Below are 25,487 nucleotides of genomic sequence, written 5' to 3' on the forward strand. Positions count from 1 at the left end.
CTAATAATGCCATCAACTGCATTCCTCTATCTTCTTTTGTTTTTGAGTTATAGTCCAAAATTGAAATTTGGGCGATTTCAACTTTGTTCGTTATCTCCGTTTCTGTTAGGATGTTGAAATGAAGACATTATACAGACACTTTTTTGATAGCGATCCAGTGGCGTAATATGATTTTTTCCTACAGGTTTATTTGCTGAGCTATAACATAAAGTTGTGATTTTTCTTATGAAAACAGGAGTTTAGAATGACTTAGAAAGAATCGCCATTTTTTTAACCGTTTCAGAAATATATTATACATCCCCCTCAGTCTTTCTAAGTCATTTTAAACTACTGTTTTCATAAGGAGAAACTACATCTTTATGTTATAGCTCAGCAAATATACCTGTTGGAAAAAATCATAGTACCCACTGGATTGCTATCAAGAAAGTGTCTGTATAAAGTTTTCATTTCAAAACATCCTAGCTCAAACAGAAACGGAGATAATGACCAAAGTTGAAATTTTAATTTTGACCTATTACTCGAAAACAAAAGAAGATAGAGTAATGCAGTTGATGGCATTATTAGTTTTTCGAAAAAGGACGACGGTAATGTGTCATGCATTTTCCTCTATCTCGTTGGGTTGAAAAAGTTTTAATTCAGGTATCACCAATTTTGCCCACCCTGTACTCGTTAACTGAGTAAGAAAAAATGCAACAAAATGTTCATATTCACCTTTGACCAATAACTTCTTTAAATAAGCACTTTGCACGTTGAAACGCTGCATTCAACACTTAAGATGAATAATAATAACAAAAATTCTTAACGAAAGTATTAAAACTAGCTGCACGTGGCTTGAAACCTAAGCTCAGAATGAAACACAAATCTTTGTTTGCCAACCAGACGCCATATTGAAAGTTCAAAAGTCACGTGGCTTGGATCCGAAAATTTAAATGCAATGTTTTTTATACTATTGAAGAATATTTACAATTTGAGTACTCATCTCTTTAGTGCATTACTGTAAATATTTTTTTTCTATGTGTTTGTTGATGTATCTGTGTTATGACTTACCTTGTATGATTTGAAGGGCTGTAGCACACAATATACAATAATTCTGAATTTGATGTTACGTGACCCAAAACAAAAAGCTCATTTTGGGTGACATAATATCAGAAACAGCGGCACCAAGTGCTTCTATTTACAATCCGAAAATTACAATTCTCTACTGCTCTCGAGATATTCCCTGTCTAAATCGTCGTAGTAGACCCTCATTCCAAGGAACAAGACTGAATTTAAATATGAACTCACTTACTTTCATCGTCAAAGTTTCCAACTGTTGTTCTTTCTCCTGAAGTAGCAGAGACAATTTAGTTTGCGCTGTTTTTTGCTGGCACATCTGTTTTTGAAAATCACTGACAGTATCGAGAAGTTTCTGAGATGCGAACTTTGCAGCATGAAGAGCTTTTTCTTTGTCTTTCTGCAAGTTTTTTTTCTGTAAGTCCCACTCCTCTTTCTGTTCAATAATCTGTTTTTCTAATTTGTTTATCGTAGTTTTTTGATCCATTCCGTTGATTTCTTCATTCCTGCAACGACTTTTTACTGCATTTTCCAAATCCGAAATTTGCTCGACGAGAGTCTCTTTGTAGGCGTTGATACTCTGCGTAAAATAAAATTCAATAAGAAGAATGAACCCGCAAATAAGATCTTTCCATTTGACAGGAAAATGAATATTATCAACAGGTCCTTTCGTCTGTTTCAAAGATTATAGAGTAGAAAGATGGGAAACGAGGCGACTAAAGCGATTTGAGCGACATCTGTGTGTCACGCGTGTTATTAAAACGCTAGGACTGGTTAAAATATTAATTTGAGTGCCATTTGCAGAAATATATGACATTTTTTAAGATTTCAGACGTCAATTTTGATCAAAGAGGTTTTGAATGTTTTGACTCTCAAACGCTTTTTGTTTATCTGGCTCGTTCTAGTTGCCGATTTTTGGAGTTTTTTGCCTTATTTCTTGGTGAAAACTTCAAAATATTGTTCGAAAATTATTGAATGGTGAAGAACGGTGGATAAAATAATAAAATGTATTTTACGTGATTAAGTTTTTCACTCAACTAAGGAAAATGGAAGCGTAAGTATTAAAAGTCGTAACATGTGAATCGGTCATTCATTGATTCTTATTTTCAGTGCTCCGAAGTGGATAAAATTCTCAGGGCTTGAAGACAATTACTTCAGCAAACACTACTACACCATGTGCAATGAACATTTTACTGCAGGTCAATTGAGAACTGTTCATCGACGTAAATTGTTGTATGCAGAAAGCATCCCTTGCATAAACGGCCTATTAAGTGAATATGATGATCTTTATAGGTCCATTCAATGATTCTCAATTGCTACACTTTCAATATATTCAGAAATGCAGAGGTTTTATTGATTTCCATTTGGGAACCAAGTGACTGTCAAATTGTTGTTTAGAAAGTCAAAGTTTTATGAAACCTGCTGTGAGTGTTCTGTTCATTCATTAATCAATTTGTATATTGTGTCATGAAGAGACCATATCATAGGAAATCATAAAAAAAGCACCAAGAAACTATACTGACATACAGGTCTTGCATATGTCTGCAATATTTGTATATTTTACAAATTCAACTAAGTTCATTAATTCAGAACAACCTATTGTACAGAAACAACACCTTCGACGTATAGCAGATCACCATATACTTTAGTGTCCTAGGAAAAGCTTCATTTATTGCCCACTATTTCAATTTCTGTAAATTTTTTATGAATTGCAAATAAACATATAGCACAACCAACAGCGTTTTTCGTTGATATCAATTGATTCCAAACAATGTTTAGATGAAAACTAACATCCTGATCACAAAGCAAAACCATACTTTTGTTTTGTCGCTCAGGATGTTTGTTTTCTGATAGAAACAAAGTCAATATTGGAATGCAATACGAGAAATAGAATTCGAATTTCGCGCCCCTCAATCAAAAAACAGAAAACTGTTATCAAAAAGTATTCCTGTATTGACAGTGCGTTTTTAGCGCCATCTCATTGTCACGCGTGTTTTCACTGGCCAAAATGTAGTCGGTTTTTAGTACTAGCGATATGAGGGCGTTTCCTATCTTTCTACTCTATAATCTTTGCGTCTGTTTCTCAGTGTAGTGTAATTGCTCAAACGAATGAAAAAAACACTGACGTTAGGTTGTCACGCAATAATTCGAATTCGAAATATGGTTACGTTTCGCAGAAGATGTGTCACTTTTTCATCCTCTTGTAAAGTGATGTACTTATCGAAAATTACTGTGGTAGATTACTGTGACGTCCGTGACATTAATATCAAATTTTGTATTTCACACCACAGAACACTAATATTTCAACTCCTTTTTACTAGGTGTAGATGAACTACACCTCCTCTACACTGGTGTAAGCAAACGAATACTAAAATCGAGTGTAAATTACACCGAGTGTAGAAAAGTGCTACACTTTCTATGCAAACGAAAAGACCTAATGTCTTCTGAAGTATCATTATCATCAAGCATTTCATGTGAAAAGATATAGAATGAAGGGAAAAATGAAAGATCGAAAGTACTCTGAGTCACTCGGGTGATGCCATACACTACGTCATGCGCACACTAGAGCGCATTGACATAATTGTCATGAATTTTGCAGTGCCGTGCAATAAATTCAAATGATTTTATCCTCATCCGCTAACTCGATTAACTCGTGAAAGTATTTTCAGCACTTCAAGTGGCTCATTCAACGTTTTCGCGCGAAAGTTCATTCATTTTTTATTATCTTTTCTACCCATTTTCTATGCTCCGTCACTGCGTTCTTGACATTGCCACTCAAGACGTCAATACCCTTCTAATTGGCTTTGAACCGAATTGCTCTTTGTTTCTATACCTTCTTGACTTCTTGATTTCATGCAAGCACATATGTATTTGCCTAAACCGTTATATACATAAATTGGTTATGGAGGTTTATAAACTCAATTACAAAAATCTCGTTTCAGGCCGAAACTTTCGTACATTCTATAAAAGCAATTGGATCTGATGAAATTTTTTATGAGGTAATTACTGAAAATTGCATTGTGTTATATATTTTCATCAGCCTGTATCTGTCCAACCGCGCCAAATTGTAAAGAATAGCAAAGGAAATATGTAATTCTTTCGACCTCAGGAATCTTTTCTTGAAAATGATTCAACATTACGAATGAAAGTGAGAAGGAAAGAACAATCGAACCATCATTTCAACACAGGTCATGCTTAAGCATCACAAGTGCTAAAATTCTTCATACACGATCAAACCCTAGAAAACTGTCCGTAATTGAAACGTGGTCTTATTCCAAATTTTTGAGTAGTATTGTTACTATACGCATTATCCATCAGCTCACACTGATTTCAAAATTCAAAATATTGCGGGGCGCTATCATAAAATTTCAAATTACGTGTTACGTCAAAAAATATCACTCGGTATAAGAGATAAAGAAAATTCGGATAGGAATTCGAAAAGAGCGAAAAACATTAAGCAATTTCTTAATTATTCATACCTCTAATTCGCCCATGATAATCAACTTTTCCTGTTTCTCTTTCTCTAAATCTAATTCCTTGTATTTTAACTCTTCCGTCAGCCGGTCTACATCATCTCTCATTCTGCAAAGACTCTCAACTTTATTTGCAACCTCCATTGATTTCTCATTTATTTGTTCCTTCAGGCTACTTATTGTGTCTTCGTGATCTTGAATAATTTTTTGTTTGATCAAGTTATTCTCTTTTTCTTGATTCAGTAATTCTCTGTGAAATCCATATAAAATTATTATTTCACAATAACAATTACAAAAACTAAAGTTTGACATTATTCACCAGTTCAATATATACATTTATCATAACAGATTCAAAACTAAACCTTTCCTTACTCAGGCTCATCATTTTCACCACCACATGCAGACTACAAATTTTATCAGATTCGTTTTTTAGGGTAGATCGTCGTTGTGTTTACAGAAGCTCAGTAAGGCCACCAATTGTGTAGCATCTACAATTTTTTTCCATCAATGGAGTAAATTAGTCCCTCGATATTGTTGAATCGGCGAAACGATAAGCAGCAGCGAGTGTATGAAACGCACCGATTATATGATGCTTTTCATAGTCCTATTTTCTTTTTGCAAGGTTAAGACGGTTGTCAATCTCCTCATACATGCACATACTTCAAGCATACATAGTTCTCAAGCACGTTCAATCAGAGCGAACCGCGTCAATGACAGCGAGACAGCTGCAGGTTGTTCCTACTCTTTCAGCTCTGTTTGTAACGAATCTATTCTAACGAGTCAATAAAGAACTTTCCAGCAGACAAAAACGAACATACGATACTGAATCAATAGGTTCCATTTAAAAGCCGGGTTCTGATTTTGAAATAATTTCCTGAAGAATTTCAATTGTGTTTTAATCAAAAGCAATTTTTAGTGCTCTAATATTTTGTTCTTGGTTTCAGGTTTTTAGGAAACCTAGCGACGTGGAAAGAGAAAAGTAAGTATTATTCAGTTTCATTAAAGCTATCGTTTTTTAGCGCTCATCTGATTTGCAACGTTTGCCAGAAGAAATTCTCTTGTGTGTCGGCAAAAACTCGTCAGATGAGATCTATTCATCATGAAAATCCAATGATGAGACAAACTAACACAAAACATATCAAGTGCCCTCTTTGCCCCGAGGATGGGCAGATACCCCTTGGTTCTCATGAATCATTACTAAACCATTTGGAATCAATTCATTTTTTGAATATTAAAAAGTCTGTTCTGAATTTTAGGAATATGGACGAATTTGAGGCTTAGCGAGCAATGGATAATAGAAGTGTAGATTATACGATGTATATAACCATTAAAACTAAATCTGAAGAATTTATCTATTACGATTGTAATCGGAGTAAGTACCTATCTTACCTTCAATTAAATATGTTTTTCTAACGGCCGGATTCATAATCAAACCTAAAGTCGCTTTAATTTTAAAGCTTCCTTTAACCCTACTAAAAATGACTCTTAAGGAAGCTTTAAGCTTAAAGTGACTTTAAATTAGATTATGAAACTGGACGTAATAGTCTTAGATCCGACACACATTTTTACATACGTTCATGGATAGGAGAGCACACTGATAACACCGCAGCCTGTCAAAAGTGGCCGCAAGTAATTTGAATTAAATTAATATTAATCAATATTCCAAGAGAAATTTCGTTCACTCCGTTTTGAAATAAAATATCCGCCACATCATAACAATGCATGTAAAGAATACTTAAATCCATAGCTGCCGTTGCACACTCCGCCGCAAATACCTCGCAGCCAGCTGTAAGCAGGTAACATTTCGATGTGTTTCTACGTTCATGACATACACGGATGTTTTTGATATCAAATTAAAGCTAATTTTTTTTTCGAATAGAATGATGTATGGCTGCCTGTGAAAAAAAAAGCCGCAAGTAAGGTCTGCCATCTGTTAAAATAGCGAGATATCCGAAATAAAGTAAGGGAGAGTCACAGCGGGTTTCATAAAACTTTGATTGTCCGATCAACGATTTGACAGTCGCTCGATTTCTAGAACGAACTCACTGAAACCTTTTCATTTCTGAATATATTGAAAAAGTAGCAATTAAGAATAATCAAATGGACGTATGAACATCACAATTTGATGCGAGAATGATATACTGAATCATCAAGACTGATTTATCGATTGAAAACAAATTGACGTCTATTCGTCAATCAAGCGTTGATTCTCCGATCAAGCTTTATGAAACCCGGAGTTAGACTCATTTCGCGCCATCGGGTTTTTATCCGATGTTCCAAATTATATCTACTGATATAATGGGATCTTTCACACGTGTTCCGGTTTAGTTTCACACTGGAAAACAACCGGATTGCACTTTCGGCGGCGCTTATCGCCACTAGATTCGAGAGCTAGATGTGCCCACCGTACGGATAAAACCCGATGAATAATTTTTCATTCGGCTGTTTTCCGGTAAAAACTCGATGGTAAAAACCAGTGGTGTGAAAGGAGTCTTAGGGTTCTCAACAGTGCAGCTGAATTATTTTCATATTATTATAACCACGTGTTGGAGCTCCTTGTACACAACGCTGTTGATATTATTTATGTATTGACCCTTCGTCGGGCGCTATACGAATATTGAGAGTTCGGGCGCAATTCATATAATAGATTCTGATAAGAATAAGTTCCAAATAAATCAAAATTGAAACATAAGAAGAATATTTTAAAAAGATGATAACTGTCACCAAAGTTCATTCCAAAGACACTGAACGATTTATCATGTTCAACAAGATGTATGCGGCAAAAGAGAATAATGAAAAATTCATTGAAACAATCAAAGGGTTTGTTTCAACTCACATTTTATCGTGTTGGAAATCATTAAAACAAAAGGTGCTACGGACGATTTTCGTCAATTCGATGTTGCTCAATGCTACTAAGTACCACTGTTTGAAGTTTAATGCGGAGAATAAATGGTTGGTTTCTTCTGGATGGTGCCCTGAAACCAAAATGGTTCAACTCCAATGAAAGTTGAAAATGTATTATGTAATTGAGCTGACACATTTTCAGATGATGAAAAAATCTCTGATTGCGACAAAGATAGTGACAACTGCGGTTGTGGAAAAAGCGAGGAATCGGAATTGGACTAGAAAATATAATACACTAATATAAAGAAGAAACACGAAAAAAAATTCTTGCGATTGAATTACATTTGTACTTCATGAATAAACTATTTCTTATTAGAAAATAAATCTCATAATATTTTTTTTCATAATGTTCATTACGTAATTATAATTTCGTAAATGTTAAGTCGTTCCTACTATTGTTTGAGCCGCCGGCTGAGAACCCTATCTATCGACGCATGCGCAATGGCTTTAAATACTCACACGGCTGGCATCCACCATCCTCATCAAATAAGAGGCGTTGCGCGCCATCCCTTTCGCTTTATTTCGGATATCTCGCTATTTCAACAGATGGCAGACCTAACTTGCGGCTATTTTTTTTGGAATTGACGAACCCTTATTCAATACTGACACGCGCTACTGAGTACTATGCAGTAACGTCACGTGAAGACGTCTTTAATACGTCACCTTCAAGGACGTTCATAGTACGTCAGGAAATCACCCATTGAGTACGTCATTATTGACGTCATATTGACATCATGTACGTCATTTTTGCGTCGATGACATCCACCGTCAGGAAACCACTAATTGAGTACGTCATTATTGACGTCTCGTGAATACATACATAGTCCTAGTTGGAGATGGATCAAGCAATAAAAAAAAATTAAGCATTAAAAACCAGGATGGGAGAGGCTATGGATACAGAATATATAATAACTGATGACAATGTAGAATATTATAATGCTTGGTGTCAGGTTATGGAAACAGTAAATAATCCAAGGCACGTACTTGGTACATAATAAAAAAATGGTGCATACAAGGACGAAATAAGCTGAAGAAAGTTGAAAATAAGAAGGGAATGAAAAGTACAATGAGGAAAATATTGAAGGAAACTGACGTCCAAACCTTCATACAATTGAAAGATGAGTACTTCAATCATTTACAAGAAGGGGGGAAAATGAATTCTTGAAATATTTACAGAAGTAATCATCATGTTTGTGATTCTATAATTTCATATTTATAAATATTTGTTTCAGTCACTATTTTAAAACAGATGAGAGAATGAAAATGTGGGCTCACTGCCATGGAATCAATACGAATATGGATATTGTGAGCCTCAACAGAGGTATTGAATATAACAGAATGAGAGGAAATCAAAATATACAGTATAGACATGAAATGAGTCATTTCTAAACCACAATAACAATTTTTGTCGTAGAGATGATATACTACTAGACAACCAATTCGCTTATCAGGGTTGAAGGTCAGGTTGTTGGAATAAAAACCACTTCTCAGACCATTGCCGACATGTTTCGATTTTATTCTAAAATCTTCTTCAGGGCTCTAAAATGATTACAAGATTTTTCAATTAATAACACTTATAAATAAAATGTGTTGGAACATACAATGGGACAATACATCAGTACAACAATGAATAAAAATCACATTAATATCTGCATATTACAATGTATAGACAAATTCCAAATTGAAAATACGAAAATTGAGAGAAACATTGAATATAATTCAGCTCTGCTATAAGTAAAATGTCATTTTACTTATAGCATATGTGTGATCACAGCGGTCTGTTTCCGATTTGTCCAATTTTTGGTTAAATTCTCGTTTGATGTTGTCTAAGAGTGTTATATGTTTCATATCTTTCATGATTTTGACTATAAAACCACAAAAAGACTGTAAGTAACTGTTCCCCCCCCTTTTTCAATGTTAAATCAGGTACCTGTATACTGAGCTGAATTATATTCAATGTTTCTCTCAATTTTCGTATTTTCAATTTGGAATTTGTCTATATATTGTAATATGCAGATATTAATGTGATTTTTATTCATTGTTGTACTGATGTATTGTCCCATTGTATGTTCCAACACATTTTATTTATAAGTGTTATTAATTGAAAAATCTTGTAATCATTTTAGAGCCCTGAAGAAGATTTTAGAATAAAATCGAAACATGTCGGCAATGGTCTGAGAAGTGGTTTTTATTCCAACAACCTGACCTTCAACCCTGTTAAGCGAATTGGTTATCAATAACAAAGGTCTCAAATCAAACTCATTCTGATACTACTAGACATTTGATGGGAGCTAGTTAATCAGAAAATGTGGAAAGAATAATATAATTGATTCGGAAAGACCTTCTACAAATTCGTACCAACCTAGGGTGAACACAGAAGCTCATACGAAGGCAGAGAATGGAGTCATAGAAAAGGTTATATGCTTAGATTTTCGTGAGTTAAAGTGCAATCATCTTCGGTTTGTAATTTTATATTGTTACTTATAATGAGTTATTTTATGAAAATTACAGAGCTCTATATTGTGATAAATGTAAAATATGTGTATAAATATATTCAAATATGATTGTGCGGAGTATACTGTAAACACTGCATCATGCAAGCATATACGATTACATGCAGTCGCTTTGAGTGAAAAGAGGAGCGAGTCTGATGTAGGACTAGGAACAAAAGGATAAATAATGAAAGTTTTGATTGCATCAATTCACTTATATCAGAACCTTCAACTAGCAGATCTCAGATCTCAGATCTAGCATAAGATTGCTTATACAGTCCCTGGACATATCATTAAGCTGCGTTTACATTAGCGAAATTTCCTCGCGAAAATCACTCGGGCATCAATTACTCGCAACGAGTGAAATTTCGCAGTTCCCAAAACAAAGCGCAATTAAGAGCAGAATCTTTCGCGAGTGGAGCGAGCCGCCTTCAGTTTTTGTTTCGCAGTCAGTACGGAGATTGTGTACCACGTTTACACTATGCGAAATTCGATGAGCGAAACCCTTTGATGCGCGGACAAAAACCGACAGACGTGTGGCTCGCAGCGAGGGCCCTCGCCCCGCAATTCCTTGCGGTGAGGGAGGCGTCTACACTAGGCGAAATTTCCTCGCGCAATTATTTCGCGAGGGAAATTTCGCTAATGTAAACGCAGCTTTAGACGCATTGATTCGATGCAAAATCTCAATTAAACACGCTTTGAAATTGATTATTAGGTTATTGGTTTTTGAATATTGAATTATTAAATTTAATGTATATGTTATATTTACTTCATCTGTAAATGGTTTTGACATATAATATATCATATTCAATAAAAAATATTTATTTATTGTTGATTCAATATGAAATTCTAATATTTTGCTGAGCCACCTTGTGTAGCTATGAGAGCTTCATACTATCAATGCAGAATTGTTCGGTTTGCTGCATTCGAGGATGATGATTTCATATGTGGATTATCGAAATAACGTCCGAACCTGCAGCATGCAAGACGTCCACTTGAAGACATAAGTACTGATTCATACTTTAGTACTAATATTACAACATCAAGAATAAATGCCAAATAGAACAATTTAATGAGAGTCGTAGACATTCTGTGGAAATAAAATTCAAATATTCTGCTTTTTCCTCGGGCAATACCAGTAAATATAAAAAAATCCTCAGTGCGTCTAATAAACTGGCCAGGGACTGTAGATTATGTGGGCACAAGCATGTTTGAAAATGAAACAGATAAGTGATGAGTATGAGGCTTTTAATAGTTTTGCTAAGCAATAAGATGAAGTTTATCAATTAGAAATAAATAGTTTTACAAAGAAAGAGAAAAATTGACAAACGATTATATATTACCCTAATAAGAAGTAGTTTGATGAATGTAATGGGCCAACTGACGATGGTTTAATATATGTAGAAGAGTATGTTTTCTCTTGTAATATCTGTTTGATACAAATTAACCTCTCGTTATATTATAAGCATTTTATATAAGGTTTTGAATTCTGCATGACAGTTGTTATTATTATCGAATTGTGGGTACTGGAAAAAGAGGAAAATCGAGAGTACAAACTATGGAGATAAAGTACCTGAGGAGAGTTATGGGAGTAACTAAGAAATGAAGTCATCAGAAGAGAATTATAGATGGCGTCTATAGAAAAGTTCGTGGAGAGAAAAGAGCTGGCATAGTGGGGACATACGAACAGAATGGGAGAAAATATGTGGATCAAAAAAATTGTAATCGGTACTTTATGGTGTAAATATTAGAAAGCAATTTTATGCTGCATTTTGTATACTGTGAAGCCTTATGAATTACCCAAAATATATTTTATTTGACAGTACATACTGATTTTGATTCTATCAAATACTCCGTACCTTCTTCTAGTGAAGAAATTTGTAGGAAGGGTTTATTATAGGATTGGGCGTAGAATATTTCACATTTGTGAACTTTACAGAGCCAGCATAGATACAATTTCGGTAATCCTAAAATGGAATTCTACTTGATCTGTATGGTTCAGAACCGTTGTGAACCCATACATTCCCAGGTGCCGACATATAATCAGACCATAATCTCTTGATAGGAGTCAAAATGAAGAAGGTGAAATAGAAAACAGTTCGCAAGTATGATCTACGAAAACTGAGGAATCCACTAATACTAAGAATAAGCAAGACCTTTTTCAAACAGTGAGGTCATATCTATAAGAAATCTAGAACACGAAGATCAATTGAGGGAATTCGGGAAGGCAGTTGAAAATGTCAAAGAAATTGTATTAAGACCGGATATAGAGAAAAGGAAACCTTGGATGACAGTGGAAATTTTACAAGTGATGGAGGAACGACGAGGCAAGAAGGATGATACCAACTCATACCAGGAATTAAATGAAACATTCAGAAGAAAAATCCGGGTGGCGAAAGAAGTAGAGATTAAGGAGAACTGTGACGAAATTGAAACACTACTGAGAAAATATGACAGTTTCAATGTATACAGGAAAATAAGGCATTCAACCGGAACAAGGAGAAGACATTCTGGTATTTTGAGAAATAAAAACGGATAATATCATCATAATCGACAAGGCTGAAATCAAGGATATTTGGAAGGCATACCCAGAACAACTATTTCACGGCACATGATCTGACTAACCGGAGATGGTTGATGATACAGGTCCACATATACTACTCGACGAAGTAAGAGCATCGATAAGAGCATTAAAAGAAGGAAAACCCTCTGTTCCTGAAACATCAATTCAGAGTTCTTGAAGTTCCTGGATGAGGAAGTCGTAAAATGAATAACATCAATTTTCAATAAGCTTTACATGGGTGGTAAGATTCGGATTCCGCAATGATGTAGAAACAGAGCCATGTTCAGGATATTTCAGCGATGCAGAGACAAAGATTATAGAGAGATATAGAGAGGCAAAGATTAAAGAGTTAGGCTAGGAACATAGTGAAGCGACCAAGAGGTGCGAAGAGGATAGTAGAGAGGATAGCGGTTCCCGAGAGTAGCGGCGATGACGAGGTGTTATCTCATAGTGAGGCGACCAAGAAAGCAAAGCGGCAGTCGGGTTTGATTATTATAGAACTGGCGCGTTTTCGAATAATGGATTTAAATGGATCCAAACTGTTGGAAAATTCGTCACTGAACCTGTGGTGTCTGATAAAGTATGATGAAAATAGAAGAACTTGTATTGTTCACGAAATAAATAAATCTAGGAAAATACATGGTGAATTTTATCATTCTATAAAGAACTAGCTAACCCGGCAAACGTTGTTTTGCCATATAAATAATTTCCTTTTGTATGTTGTATTATGTATGTATCATAAAAAAATAGAAATTAAAAATTTTGTCTAACAAATAAAAAAAAATTTAGGGGTGGACTACCCCTAACATTTAGGGGGATGAAAAATAGATGTTGGCCGATTCTCATAGATACCGGATAAGCACAAAAAATTTCATCAAAATCGGTCAAGCCGTTTCGGAGGAGTATGGTAACGAAAACTATGACACGAGAATTTTATATATTAGAAGAAGATTACGCAAGCATGCAGCAAAATTTCATTCATATTTCCGAATAAAATTGAAACGTTCGACTACATTTTGGAAAAAATTGAATCCAAATTAATGTATTATAACACTGGACTAATTTCATTCGCCATCCTATCACTACCACAGAACGTCTAGTGGTGACATATCTGTTATGATGTTGAGCATCTCTTTGATCCCACAAAGCAATTTTCACAAATATCGAACTTATGAACGCTTCAATATCCATTTTTATTCAATATTTGCAGCCGCGCGGCGATGAGAGAAAACAAACTTCCCCGATCGCGCCTCTATCCTCGCTTAAACGCCTCGCGCTATCGTGATCGCGACCGCGGCACTATGTACTCCCCTATTACAATTCATTCGTTTGAATTTGCCTCTATCCTCTCTACTATCCTCTTCGCACCTCTTGGTCGCTTCACTATGTTCCTAGCCTTAGAGTTAGTAACCTAACCGACATCTGACACAGAAACCGGACCAACCCAATTCAATTTCCTAACTCCTTAGAACATAGAATATCAGGAAATAGCTTTTTCGAATAAACGTGACGGGAATTGTGCGACGGAAACGGCCATATTGGTCTTCCAAATTCTGATTTGAAAAGTGGCAGACTTGGAAGTCAAATGATTCTGTTATCTGTGGCCAAATGAACAAAGTGATGTTTTAACTTAATTTTGGTAATTTGAATACTTGAAATTTGCTGGAAATAAGGATTTTGGATATTTTAGCGTGAATAATTCATAGGTAAGTGATTTTTTAAGCTGGTATTAATTATGAGTTTCTGAATTTCATGACATAACAAAGTTATCCCATGACAATAATCCTCCATGGGCGTAGATGATGTCAAGTCATAGACCTTAATACCATTAAGTATATAGCCAAGCAGTGTTAGGCGGGGTGAATTTCTGCTTTGATTATCAATTTGAACGAGCGTGAAAAAGCTTCTGACTTTACGTCAGGCTTTCCTAATTTTTTTGATTAATCAGAATCAACTGACTATTGAAGTTTTGTGGAAACTTCATTGTCCTACGCCACTCTTGAAACTGAAATATATGTCGGCCATATTTCTCCTCTATTCCGGTCAAATTGAAATCAGCAATATGCTCCTTCCTGTTGTTCTATATTCTAAGCCTAACTCTCAGAGCGAAGATAGCAGTATGCATTCATATGCTTTAATCCCATATTGCATATATCGTTTATTACGATAATTAAGCAAGGGAAAAAGCGCGGGAAGGTTCGGATCATGGCAGTAACCGATCTGCCGCGGACATGGAAAATAAGAAATGGATCACGCCTTCATAGTAAGGCAGGTAAATAATAAACAAATTGATTCAGATGCAAAACATCCGCAGATAATTAAATCAACGAATGTTACGATCTACATCGAACTAACTAACTACCATCGCTCAAAGTATCAACAGAAATTTCATTTCGTCGATAAAGAGTAGATGCTGCCCATGGTTTCGGTCTTATTTGACCTCGTCAGAGCAACAAAACTCATTCGTCAACGAAATGCTATGAAGTGCCGGCTCGAAAAATTATATCTAATATATTCAGAATATATCTTCTGAGAGGATTTGGAGGGTTCAGAGCTGAGCATTCTTCTCAATGGGAAGGGAATAAACAATATTTGCACGATAAGACGATAAGATCATTTTCGCAGGCACTACAACTTGTGGATAAACTTACAATTTTTAGCCAATAATATGGTATCAATTTAGGACATAAACATAAATACATACATAGACATAACTAAAACGAAACTAATGATCATCAGTATAAGAGAAACATAAATGGAAGCCAACTGAATATCAACCTGGTTTCATAAACCCTCCCTGCCAATGAGCAATAAATATTTGGATTTAAATATTTAAGGTATTTCGAAGGACCAAAGTGATTATGTTTCAAAATTGGCAGAAGAGCATGGCGCGCAGGTACCTAATTATTCTCCAAGAAACCAAAAACCTATAGAACAAGCCTCACTTACCTCAAAACTAATGTAAATGAATAATTTGACTACTCAAGGGAAATACGCAGTATAACTGGGAAAGCGTTCGAGAGGATAAAAAATTTGTTTGATAGCCATCACATAACACCAAACACCAAAATAAGACTCCAGCGTTGCTATGTCTTCTCCGTCTTGTTCTACGGTGTTGGAACGTGGACACTCACTCAAGTCACAACAAGGAATTCGCTGCTGGAGGTGTTCAGTTGAGTAGCAGAGTAGTGAAGAATATCTGTCAAAATTTTTCAGGGACAAGGGATATGGAAAATATATTGAATGTAATGAATTTTGTTTGTATATTGCATATTTCCCATAATTTTTTCTTATCGAAAATATGATACACAGAGTGATATCTTTGACTCGTACAAATATTTTAACAGTAGATTCTCGAGGTAAAAAGAAAAATTTTTTCTATATTATTTTTTCAGATTTGGCGCTGATAAAAAAAAATAAAAAGCGCTCTTGATCAAGAAGGCCAACCTTCGAGAGATTTCTTAAGGGCCCCACATCAATACCACATCATTACTCTCCTCGAGCATATGCATATGTGAGAGGAGGCACTTTCAATAATACCATTGAGTATTAAACCCACTCAAGATAATAACTTACTTGAACCTCGTACCTTGCGAAAATGGTGCATAGATGGTGGGCCAGGATTCCAATTTCCAATTTTCGACCCTACTGGTGGTAGCTATGTATTAAGTACCTACATATATTGAGAATTTATTTACTCCCTTTTGGTATTCTTATTTGGTTGAGTTTTTTCGAAATTTTGAAGCACCCTGCAGTAATTTTTTTCCATTTACAAGGGCTTAGCCTTAGAGACCGAAGTCTGGAACTTTGTTCATTGCAATAAAGTTCTTTATCTACCTTAAATCTTGTAGTTCTTTCTCTAGTTCTTCATGTTCCGGCAAACTCTTCTCTTCTATAACATTCAGTACCTTCTTGAGAGCATCTATTTCTTTTTGGGATTCTTCGTACTGACTTCGTATTAGGTCAAGTTCTTTCTGATAACTTAATAGTTTTTCATCCTGGAAAAAACAGTACTGTTTCATTTATCTTACACATCAACAAATACACTGCTTTGAAAAATGCCGATATTCAAATGGTTTTGAATATTGTCAACGAAAGTAAACAACAAATCCGAAAAAAATAACAAATTAAGTATTAAAGTACAATAATTACAAAGAAAGATAACCAAGTTGTAAGAACTTTCAATATATATGAAAACGTTCAGAAATATCTCTCGAAATTGTTAGTCTATAATGCAGTGAAAAATTCAGTTCGCAGTTGAGATCTATGACGAATGCAATTTAATGCATTCTGAGGGAGTTGTACCTGCAGTTAAAATTCTTGTGGTGGTAGCTTTTGTAGACTTCCGTATTATTTTGACTTAGTTCTCATAAGGATGGTGCCTCTGCTCTTCAGAAACTCATTAGGTGAAGATCATTCACTCTTCTTCGATTCTACATATCTAATGTAAGTAATGATCGAAATTTATTCAGGTGCATAACATGATGATATTGAATCACCAAATTTTTATGACCTAACTAAAATTAACTTCCATCTCTCAAATGTCCCAAAGTATTAACAGAAATACCATTTCGTCAAGAAAGAGTAGATAGTGCTGGTAGTTTCGGTGTCATTTGACCTCGGCAAACAGAAGGCGTTCTGGCGAATTCCGCGGTCAGAGTTCTAGGTCTTTGTGGCACTAGAATTCGTAATCGCTAGCGTTCCTAGTCATCTTTTGATCACAAGGAACGCATATGTCACTATAAATAGATTTTATTCATATATTTTATCATATCCGCTACTGACATCGAATGAAGGGGGATTATTGGCTATGTAGCTCCACTCTGTCTCTCCACTTTATCACTTTTCTCAATCTGTTTTTTGGTAGCATTCCTGGATATATGAGTTATCGATTGTTATTTATGATTCTTAGGGCGCATGCATAATTTTTTTATTAAACAAATATCTAACTCAAACAAGTCCTAACGTGGTGTAAAAAAAATATGGTTACCTGAGTGCCAAAGTAAGAAAATAGTACCTGTTTCATTGAGATTCCGAAATGGTATAACTTATGCACTGTATTTTAAGCCTAATTTAATGTATACTTTGCTTTTGAAACTTTTAGTAACTGAAATGATACATACGAGCACAATAAAGCAATAATTAATTAGAAGATGAAGATTTATTTATGTTTATTAGAGCTCATAATGTCCATTTTGAACACCTTTTGTAAAATTTCATTGAATGGAACGATACTTATTTTATAATTGTATATATGCAAGTAGAATAAAGCAATCATTCATTAGAAGGTGTAGATCATGTAGTAGAGAGTAGAGCCATAGACTTATTACTTATGAGTAGAGCTCATATTGACTACATCGAACACTTTACGTGAAACTTAATTGAATAAAACAATATTTTGAAATTGTTTTTTTCGCTCTTTTTTTTTTCATTATTGAACCCCAAAGTTATAGAATCATTATTTTCAAGTTAATTTGAAGTGAAGAACACTTTAAGCATTTTTATAACTGAGAAAAAAAAGTGTTGACTCAATAGGTCCTTTCGTCTGCTTCTTGGTGTCAAAATTTTTGGTCTATGACCCTCCCAGTCAAAAGCAAGATTTAGCTATTATTAATTTGAGTACTGAAGGCATTTCTAACAACGAGGGTGATCCTCCACCAAGATCAGCAGAAGATTTTTGACGCAGAGATGATATTCCTCCCAATGCAATTGGAAAACAAGTTATGTACCTATGATTATTTTTTTTTTTTTCAGTCATCATCAAGTCTTGGAATAAGTTTGGATGAAGGCTTTATTATTCACTTTCTTTTCTCGTTTTCTGCTCTGTTTCTTCGTTTCAGATATTATTTCGAAATGGAAGGAGGATGACGAAATTTTTATGTCAATGAAAAGGAAGCCCTTCAGTATTAAAAGCTTATTCTGTAAACAAATTTGTCATCACTACACTACTCACGGGGAGACAGGGTTTTTTTACTGAGGTTTTTCCCTAAGCTCTTGTATCATACTCCGAATTGTATGGTACCCCGTTACACTAACCTTTGCTTAAACTCATACATCTGCTATATTGTTTGATAACTAAAAATGTATTGCTAACATTCAAAAGAATATATATTTATATTTATATATACAATCTAACTTCAGTGATTTTTTTCATTTCAGTGTCTACACCGTACTTTCAATCAGCTGATTCTCAGTGTAGTTGTGCAATCGAATGTAAAAAATCACTGAAGTTAGATTGTTATGGTCATAGACCAAAAATTTTGATTCAATCTATAGTTACGTTTTTCAGAAGAGTTGATACTTTTCCATCCTCTTGTAAAGTGATGAACTTATCGCAAATTTTAAATTAAATTGTATCCATTTTGAAGCAGATGACTGTGACTTCCGTGACATTAACTTCAAATTTTACATTTCACACAACAGAACACAAATATTGCACCTCATTTCGACTAGGTGTAGATAAATACACCAATTCTACACTGGTATAAATAACACCTAGTGTAGAAAAGTGCTACACTTTCTAAAGGAAAAGGACCTAATGTTATAGGAATTCATTTTCAGCTATTTTTCTTAATTACAATAATGCTAAAATTTACTTCTCCACTTGAAATTCACTAAAAAATATGAATTTCATAACTGTGGTGTTTAATAATGAAAAAATACGGGAAAATATAAAAATTTTAAAATATCGTTTCATTGAATTAAGTTTCATAAAACAAGTTTCAAAAACAAGGTCAAGACTTGTTTTTAAGAGGAGCAACGAAATCAAGAATGACCACCAAGAACAAGAAGTAACTATGAATTTCTTGGCCTCTGGAATCTGCGGACTCGGGGCAGACCCAAAGAGTGATTGCGTAGAATAAAAAGGAATAAAGATTATTCTGCTACTCAATTTTGACTCATCAATACAATAAAAATGTAATGAAATCGGTATCTTGAAAATATATACTTTATGGAAAAATCGGAGTAGAAGTTTATGGGCACGACGTTCTCACTACGGTTCTGGTAGACAAAAAGGCCCGACACTCTATTGACTATCTATCTCTCTTGGCTTGCTCGTATCTATTGCTGTGCGCTTTTCATTTTGAGTATAGTTCAGTGGAGGCAATACTCGAGTGTTTTCGAGTGCGATTCCACCGGAGTGCTGAACCGTGCTACACTGTTGCGCACATTGTGCGCCACAGAAGTTCATTGCGGTGGACTCGCCCACATGAAAAAGTAACGCACAGCTACGCCGTTGGAAACGGACGCTAAAATGTGTTAACAGCTTGTTCGTGCTAGAGTGCTGCACAAAATGTTCGTAAACAATTGTGCCGCACACACTTTTGGTGGAATCGTACCTTAACACCAACATGTTGCTAGAAATGTGCTGATTCCTTGCACAAGTGGGGCAGGACAGAGTCTCCAAAATGTGATTGTGATCTCCGCGACAAACTATCCACCACATGTGTGTCAGAATATCCTAACCGTTCCTACACTGGTGACTCCGAAGCCACACCAAAGGTAATCAAATGGCTACACAATTTAGATGCAGATATATAAAGGGTGTTTCAAATTGCGCGGTTTTTTTCGAGAATTAATAAAATATAGATGGCGCATTTAATTCTTCTGGGTATCCGGACCTTTAAAAAGTATGATGTACGACATTTATTAAAATAACTTCGTACACGATACAACAACGCGTTCAAATTGTTGAATTATTTCATGAAAATCAGCGTTCTGTGAAAAGTGTTTTAAGAAAATTGCGTGAATTTTATTGTTGACATAATCGTCCATCTGAAAGCACTATTGGTCGCTGGACTATTTTCTTTGGGAGTTATGTGACAAGCCAGGTCTATGAGAATTATCCACAATCGATTTCTCAACGAAAGGATGAAATGATTCGTGTCATAAGTGAGATAGAGCCTCAATTATGTCAATATTTCATTGAAAATTCCAACAAAAGGGTAGACGTCTGTAGAGCTGCAAGAGGAGGCCATTTGGCCAATATTATTTTTCGTACATAAATTTCATAACTATTATAATATTTCCATTACCAATAAAAAGTTTTTGGAAACGAAAGCAAATTATGTGTTTTATTCATTTTGAAAAAAAAACGCTTAATTTGAAACACCCTTTAGTTTGTTATAATACTCATGTTGTTCCTATATATTGGATGTAAAATACATTGAATGTATTTTGTATTGTATTCGTTTTGTATCATAAATGTATTGTACTGTAACCTCATACGCTAAATAAAAGAAACACATTTTCAGTACCTACCTTCATTTTAATGATTTCATTCAAATTGTCTATGACGTTTTCGTGTTGTTCGTTTGTTGAATTAAGTTCGTTAATTGCTGTTTTGTTCCGCTTTATAGCCTTCGCTAGTTCTTCCACTAGTGATCTTAGCTCATCTCTCTCTCTCAAAATGATACTCTCTTTTTCCTTCATTTTCAACGAAAATTCTCTAAGTTCTTGCTCTATGCAACTGCACCTACAACATAATATAGCAATAGAACAGAAACTCTAGTTTGGTTCTAAGGATAAGAAATATATAAGTTGTGAAAAATGCTCAAGCATAAAAGTCTTACTCTATTCATCAAAAGTAACTGTTGCCTAACAGATAATGTTGGACTAAATTAAATGTATGTCTCCTTTCGCAGATAAAGAACTAATGTTAGTTTTCAACGCTTGAGTGACTAAGCCATAATATATAGATTCGTTATCGATCGATAGTGCCTAGAATTTGAACGCAATGAAGAGTGGAAGTAGCATATCTCAGAAGATTCAACTTAACGAAAGCTGATGAAAAGTGCACATGCACTAGGATGTTCAACATATTATGGAGAATCGTACCTCAGACATAAGATAGGACATTAGACACAAATACGGAGGGATCACATTCAGACTGAGATAACACGGCAAACTTAGCAAAGGACCTAAACAAAATAAATGAATGGGTAGAGAAAATCATAGACAATGAAATGACATAAGAACAGAACAAACAAAGAGTCTCGGGACTGGACAGACGAACAAATCGTCATCACAAATTTTGGAATTTATGTCCAGGAACAACAGAGAAACAACGCTGCGGCCGAACTTCTGCTGCAGCGAGGGCGAATTGCTCATGTCGAAAGGTAGAAAGCACTCATACACATAACACCTAAAGCGGCCCCTGTGGACATCACAAAGCCACTAGAGTGAACCGGCACCATCTTGAGAGCTCTCGCATGCTACCTAAACAGTCCCTGTCGTTGTAAAATTCAGACCGTCCTTAATACTTATACTCTTTTGTATCGACTTATTCAAGGCAGGCTGAACGTTAAGTCATAATTATTTCAGTTATTGCTTTGGTAACTGCTTTAGAAATGGGGAGATAAGTAAGCCAGAACATTAAGCTTGTTATAAATAAGTCGGTGCAAACGGGCATTAGAGAGGCTTCAATCTGTCATTCAGTGAAAGTGATTTGGTTCCAGACCCTCTCGAAGGAAGTTGCGTATGTTAGGATAGGCTTTAAGCGTAGTTTTGAAGTTCTGTACTAAATGTTTCATTTGAAGCACTAACATTAGCCTTACTCAATTGAGTCTCCATGTGTTTGTTGCTTAGAAGAAGTTTGTGGTTTACTATCACACCTATACTCCATTCACATTTATTTTAGCAGTCGGTTGGCCATGAAATAATTTTCTCAAGTTTTCGTAACTAGAACAGAGAAAGGTTGGCACTCATGAAATGTCGTTAATATCATAACTGATATCAATTTTTATTACGCAGATGCCGAAAGTTATTGAAAAAAGAAACTGGGTTTCAGGAAGTGCTATTTAGAATTCAAATAGTTATACCCTGATATTCTAAAATCCACAATACGTCAGACGGTAGCGAAAATATTATTCAATGTAAGAGAATTCATATAATGTTTCATCTGAATCTAAACGACTTATATTTCATCTGAATATTTCCACAATCAGAAAGATTGTGAATGAAGAGGATGACAAAGAAGTGGCATTTGAGAATTTTATTTTTGAGTGAATTAATGCGAAAAGTTTACTACAGGATTTTCGATTAATGTCGTCGTAGAATAAGTTCCCGAAAATTGATTTTTCTATTTTTCATTTGACTTGTCCTATACATTGTTAATGTCTTAAGGTACCAATAAACACCTAATTATTATTATTATATCAATGTATTGAGATGAACAGCCACAAAAAAGCGCGAGTTGTCCTGTTAATTGTTTATTGATGTGAAATTTTTGTTCAAAGGTGAAGTTCATCTTGACTTGATACTTCCTTCAATTCCTTTTACATATATGATGCAAGATTATTTTCGTTGAAGAATTTAACATTCTTGTAATTATCTGTTAATTCCTTCGGGAGATACCCATTCCATTCCCAACCACTGCATCATATTGTAATAAATCGGAATAAGAGAATTCGAATTAATTTGGGATACTTGAAACGAGGTATCGCTGGAACCTTCATACATTGTTGCAGCCGTGCTGCAGAGGCGATTTTTAGTTGGAAATATGACACCTTGAGGCGCTTGAGATCAGGCGGTATCAAGTCGCGGGAATTTAAATAATAACCAGCTCGATAAGAGTTGAATGAGTTAGTGTCACTCAGTCAGAAATTCTGCAGATATTGATACAATGTACGTTTTCAGAGAGCAACCGGCGATCGCCGGCCTATGTAATTGATTCCAATATCCGATGATAAGGACTTCAGAACGGGTGAAAACGGTCAGTCATGTAGATTAAGAAGGATTCATTAGTCTGGAGACCCTGAGAGGAAAACAGTTCTCAGAATTCGAAGTAGCCGAAATTTTCTTGTAACCGCCGAGCTTGGGAACGCTGATTTTTCAACTCAGCAAGAATGATCGTCCAATGATTTCGATTTTGGGACGTTTTGGTACCACCCATAGCGTGGGAGAGAAAGACCGGGAAAAAGGTACATCCGAGAAAGTCAGGCAGTCGGTCCGGGGAGCGTGATCAAAAATAATACCCCTTTAAGTCGGTCCGGCGACGTGATCTGAAAAATATCGAAAATATACCCCTTCCAGTCGGTACGGATAGGTAGAGGAATTATAAGTCTTTTGTAGAGTCAGTCATTAAAGAAAGAGAAAAGGGACTTAGAATAAATAGGTTTTCACGAAGTAAGAGAAGAGTATAGGTAGATCACGGAATAGAATCGGAAACTCGGTCGGCTCATAAATTTGGAAAAGTTGCGTATAAAGAAAAGTCCAGTCCTTTGTTTTTGTTGATTTTGTTCAAGTAGAAACGGAATATCGGGAAATAGGTAGTTGAAGAGATCGGAAATAATTTGGAGTTAAAGTCAGTTTTATCCGGAATCAGTAAAGTAGTATTCGAGGAGTGATCGTTTATTTTTTTGATTCGTAGTAAGACCAGATATAAATTTGTGTTGAAATTTTTAGATAGGGAATCTTAAAGCGAAAAACGTTTGCGACGGAAAAGTGCGGGAAGTTCGGTTCAGTGTAAAGAATTCGCCGATTTGTGCGGGTAAAGTCTGGTGTCGAAAAGTTCTTCATCGGCAGCGTCCTACCAATAGCAGTCGCAGAAAAGGTAGAAAGTTCCAATTTTTTTTTATTTGTCCAGAGTCCTGAAAGCTCCTCTATAATTCATTGATTACGTATTGATTAATATTGCGCTAAGTTGGGAAGTTGAATTTTAACCCAAGATTTTTGGTTACGAAAATATGTTTTATTGTTTTGCGCTTATTTGCATATGTTAAGAAATTGAAGTTTTTTTTGTTGGTCGTCTTGGACCGAGTACGTATTTGTAGAGAAGCTCTAATTTTATTTTCCAATAGATTTAATTGTTAAAGTTTTTCATGAGTTTCATTTAAACATCTCCCCAGAAATAATATTCAACTTCAAGACCTGTCCTTCGTGCGACGGGCCGGATCCACATTTTTTTTCCCCTTTCGAGAGCCTTCAATTTGTGTATTTAACATCTAAAAATAATCACCCCATGACCAGTGGAAAGCCGCTCTTCCACTGATCCAGATACGGGGTGCATTATTACAATATGCATCTCATTTTTTTCATTTTGAAATCTACAACTGATGTAACGTATTCAAACTTTAGCCAAAGAAGAAAACGAACATTAACTCTCCTCAAGCTAGTGCATATTATACTGATCTCTTGTATTTTCCATGTAAATAACTTGATTTAGTATGCCTTCAATCTTCAATCAGTTTGTATAAACTTCAATTATGTTCGTCACATATTTTCCGAGATTCGACATTTTGATAAAATACGTAAAAACAGAAACTTTTACGTAGAACGGGTAACATAGCGTTGATTTAAAACCCGAAAATGTTTTGACAAGTGTCATAACCCCACATTTTCGTACTGTACAGAGTGAAATATGTCAAATTACCAGGGCCAACCGACTGCTAAAATAAAAGTGAATGGAGTATAGATATATTTGCTCGGATAGAGTGAGGCCCAAACGAACTGAGAAGTTCTATGTTGCAGGGCACCTTCCTCCTATCAAAAGGATTTTAGGATTTTTTTTCGAATCCCTGGAGACGGCTGGCGAATGCTAGTCTTAACGTTGGGGAGAATAATAGGAAGTTATGGAAATAGCCCCAATAAGGCATACAAAATTTTTCCATATATTTCGCAATTCTGCTCGTCTTGAAAGTTGCTACAAATTAAGCGATGACTACACTCACACTATTGAATTCATTCAAAAATGGAATGTTCGAGTCGATTATATTGTCAGATTGGAAGAAACTTTTGCCAAGTTTTTGAATTTAAATTACTCGAAACAGTTTTTTGATTAAATTGGCAACGCACTAGCTGTCGTCTATGATCGCATCGTAGTTTTAGGCTCGGTTCTCACTGGAGCGATACGATAAGCGATGCAACATGAGCAATCTTTTATCGCCCGATGCAACTTTTATCTTCGCAACACTCCAGTGCACACTGAAGCGATACGATAGCCAAATCAAGCGCTTAATCGTCACTCAATTACGAAATTCTATGCTACTTTTTCCGATTTGA

General features: G+C 35.3%; 1 protein-coding gene across 1 annotated transcript in view; it reads right to left on the reverse strand.

Moving 5' to 3' along the window:
• Positions 1–25,487, reverse strand: part of LOC123314575 (centromere-associated protein E-like) — a 66,782-nt gene that overhangs the window by 22,540 nt on the left and 18,755 nt on the right. The window contains exons 8-11 of the mRNA XM_044899935.1: positions 20,748–20,961; positions 16,323–16,483; positions 4,533–4,776; positions 1,289–1,633 (exon numbers count right to left, since the gene is read on the reverse strand). Of these exons, the coding sequence (XP_044755870.1) occupies positions 1,289–1,633; positions 4,533–4,776; positions 16,323–16,483; positions 20,748–20,961 (964 nt within the window). The remainder of the gene's footprint in view (positions 1–1,288; positions 1,634–4,532; positions 4,777–16,322; positions 16,484–20,747; positions 20,962–25,487) is intronic.

Source organism: Coccinella septempunctata, chromosome 5, assembly GCF_907165205.1.
Source record: "Coccinella septempunctata chromosome 5, icCocSept1.1, whole genome shotgun sequence".
NCBI classification, from domain to species: domain Eukaryota; kingdom Metazoa; phylum Arthropoda; class Insecta; order Coleoptera; family Coccinellidae; genus Coccinella; species Coccinella septempunctata.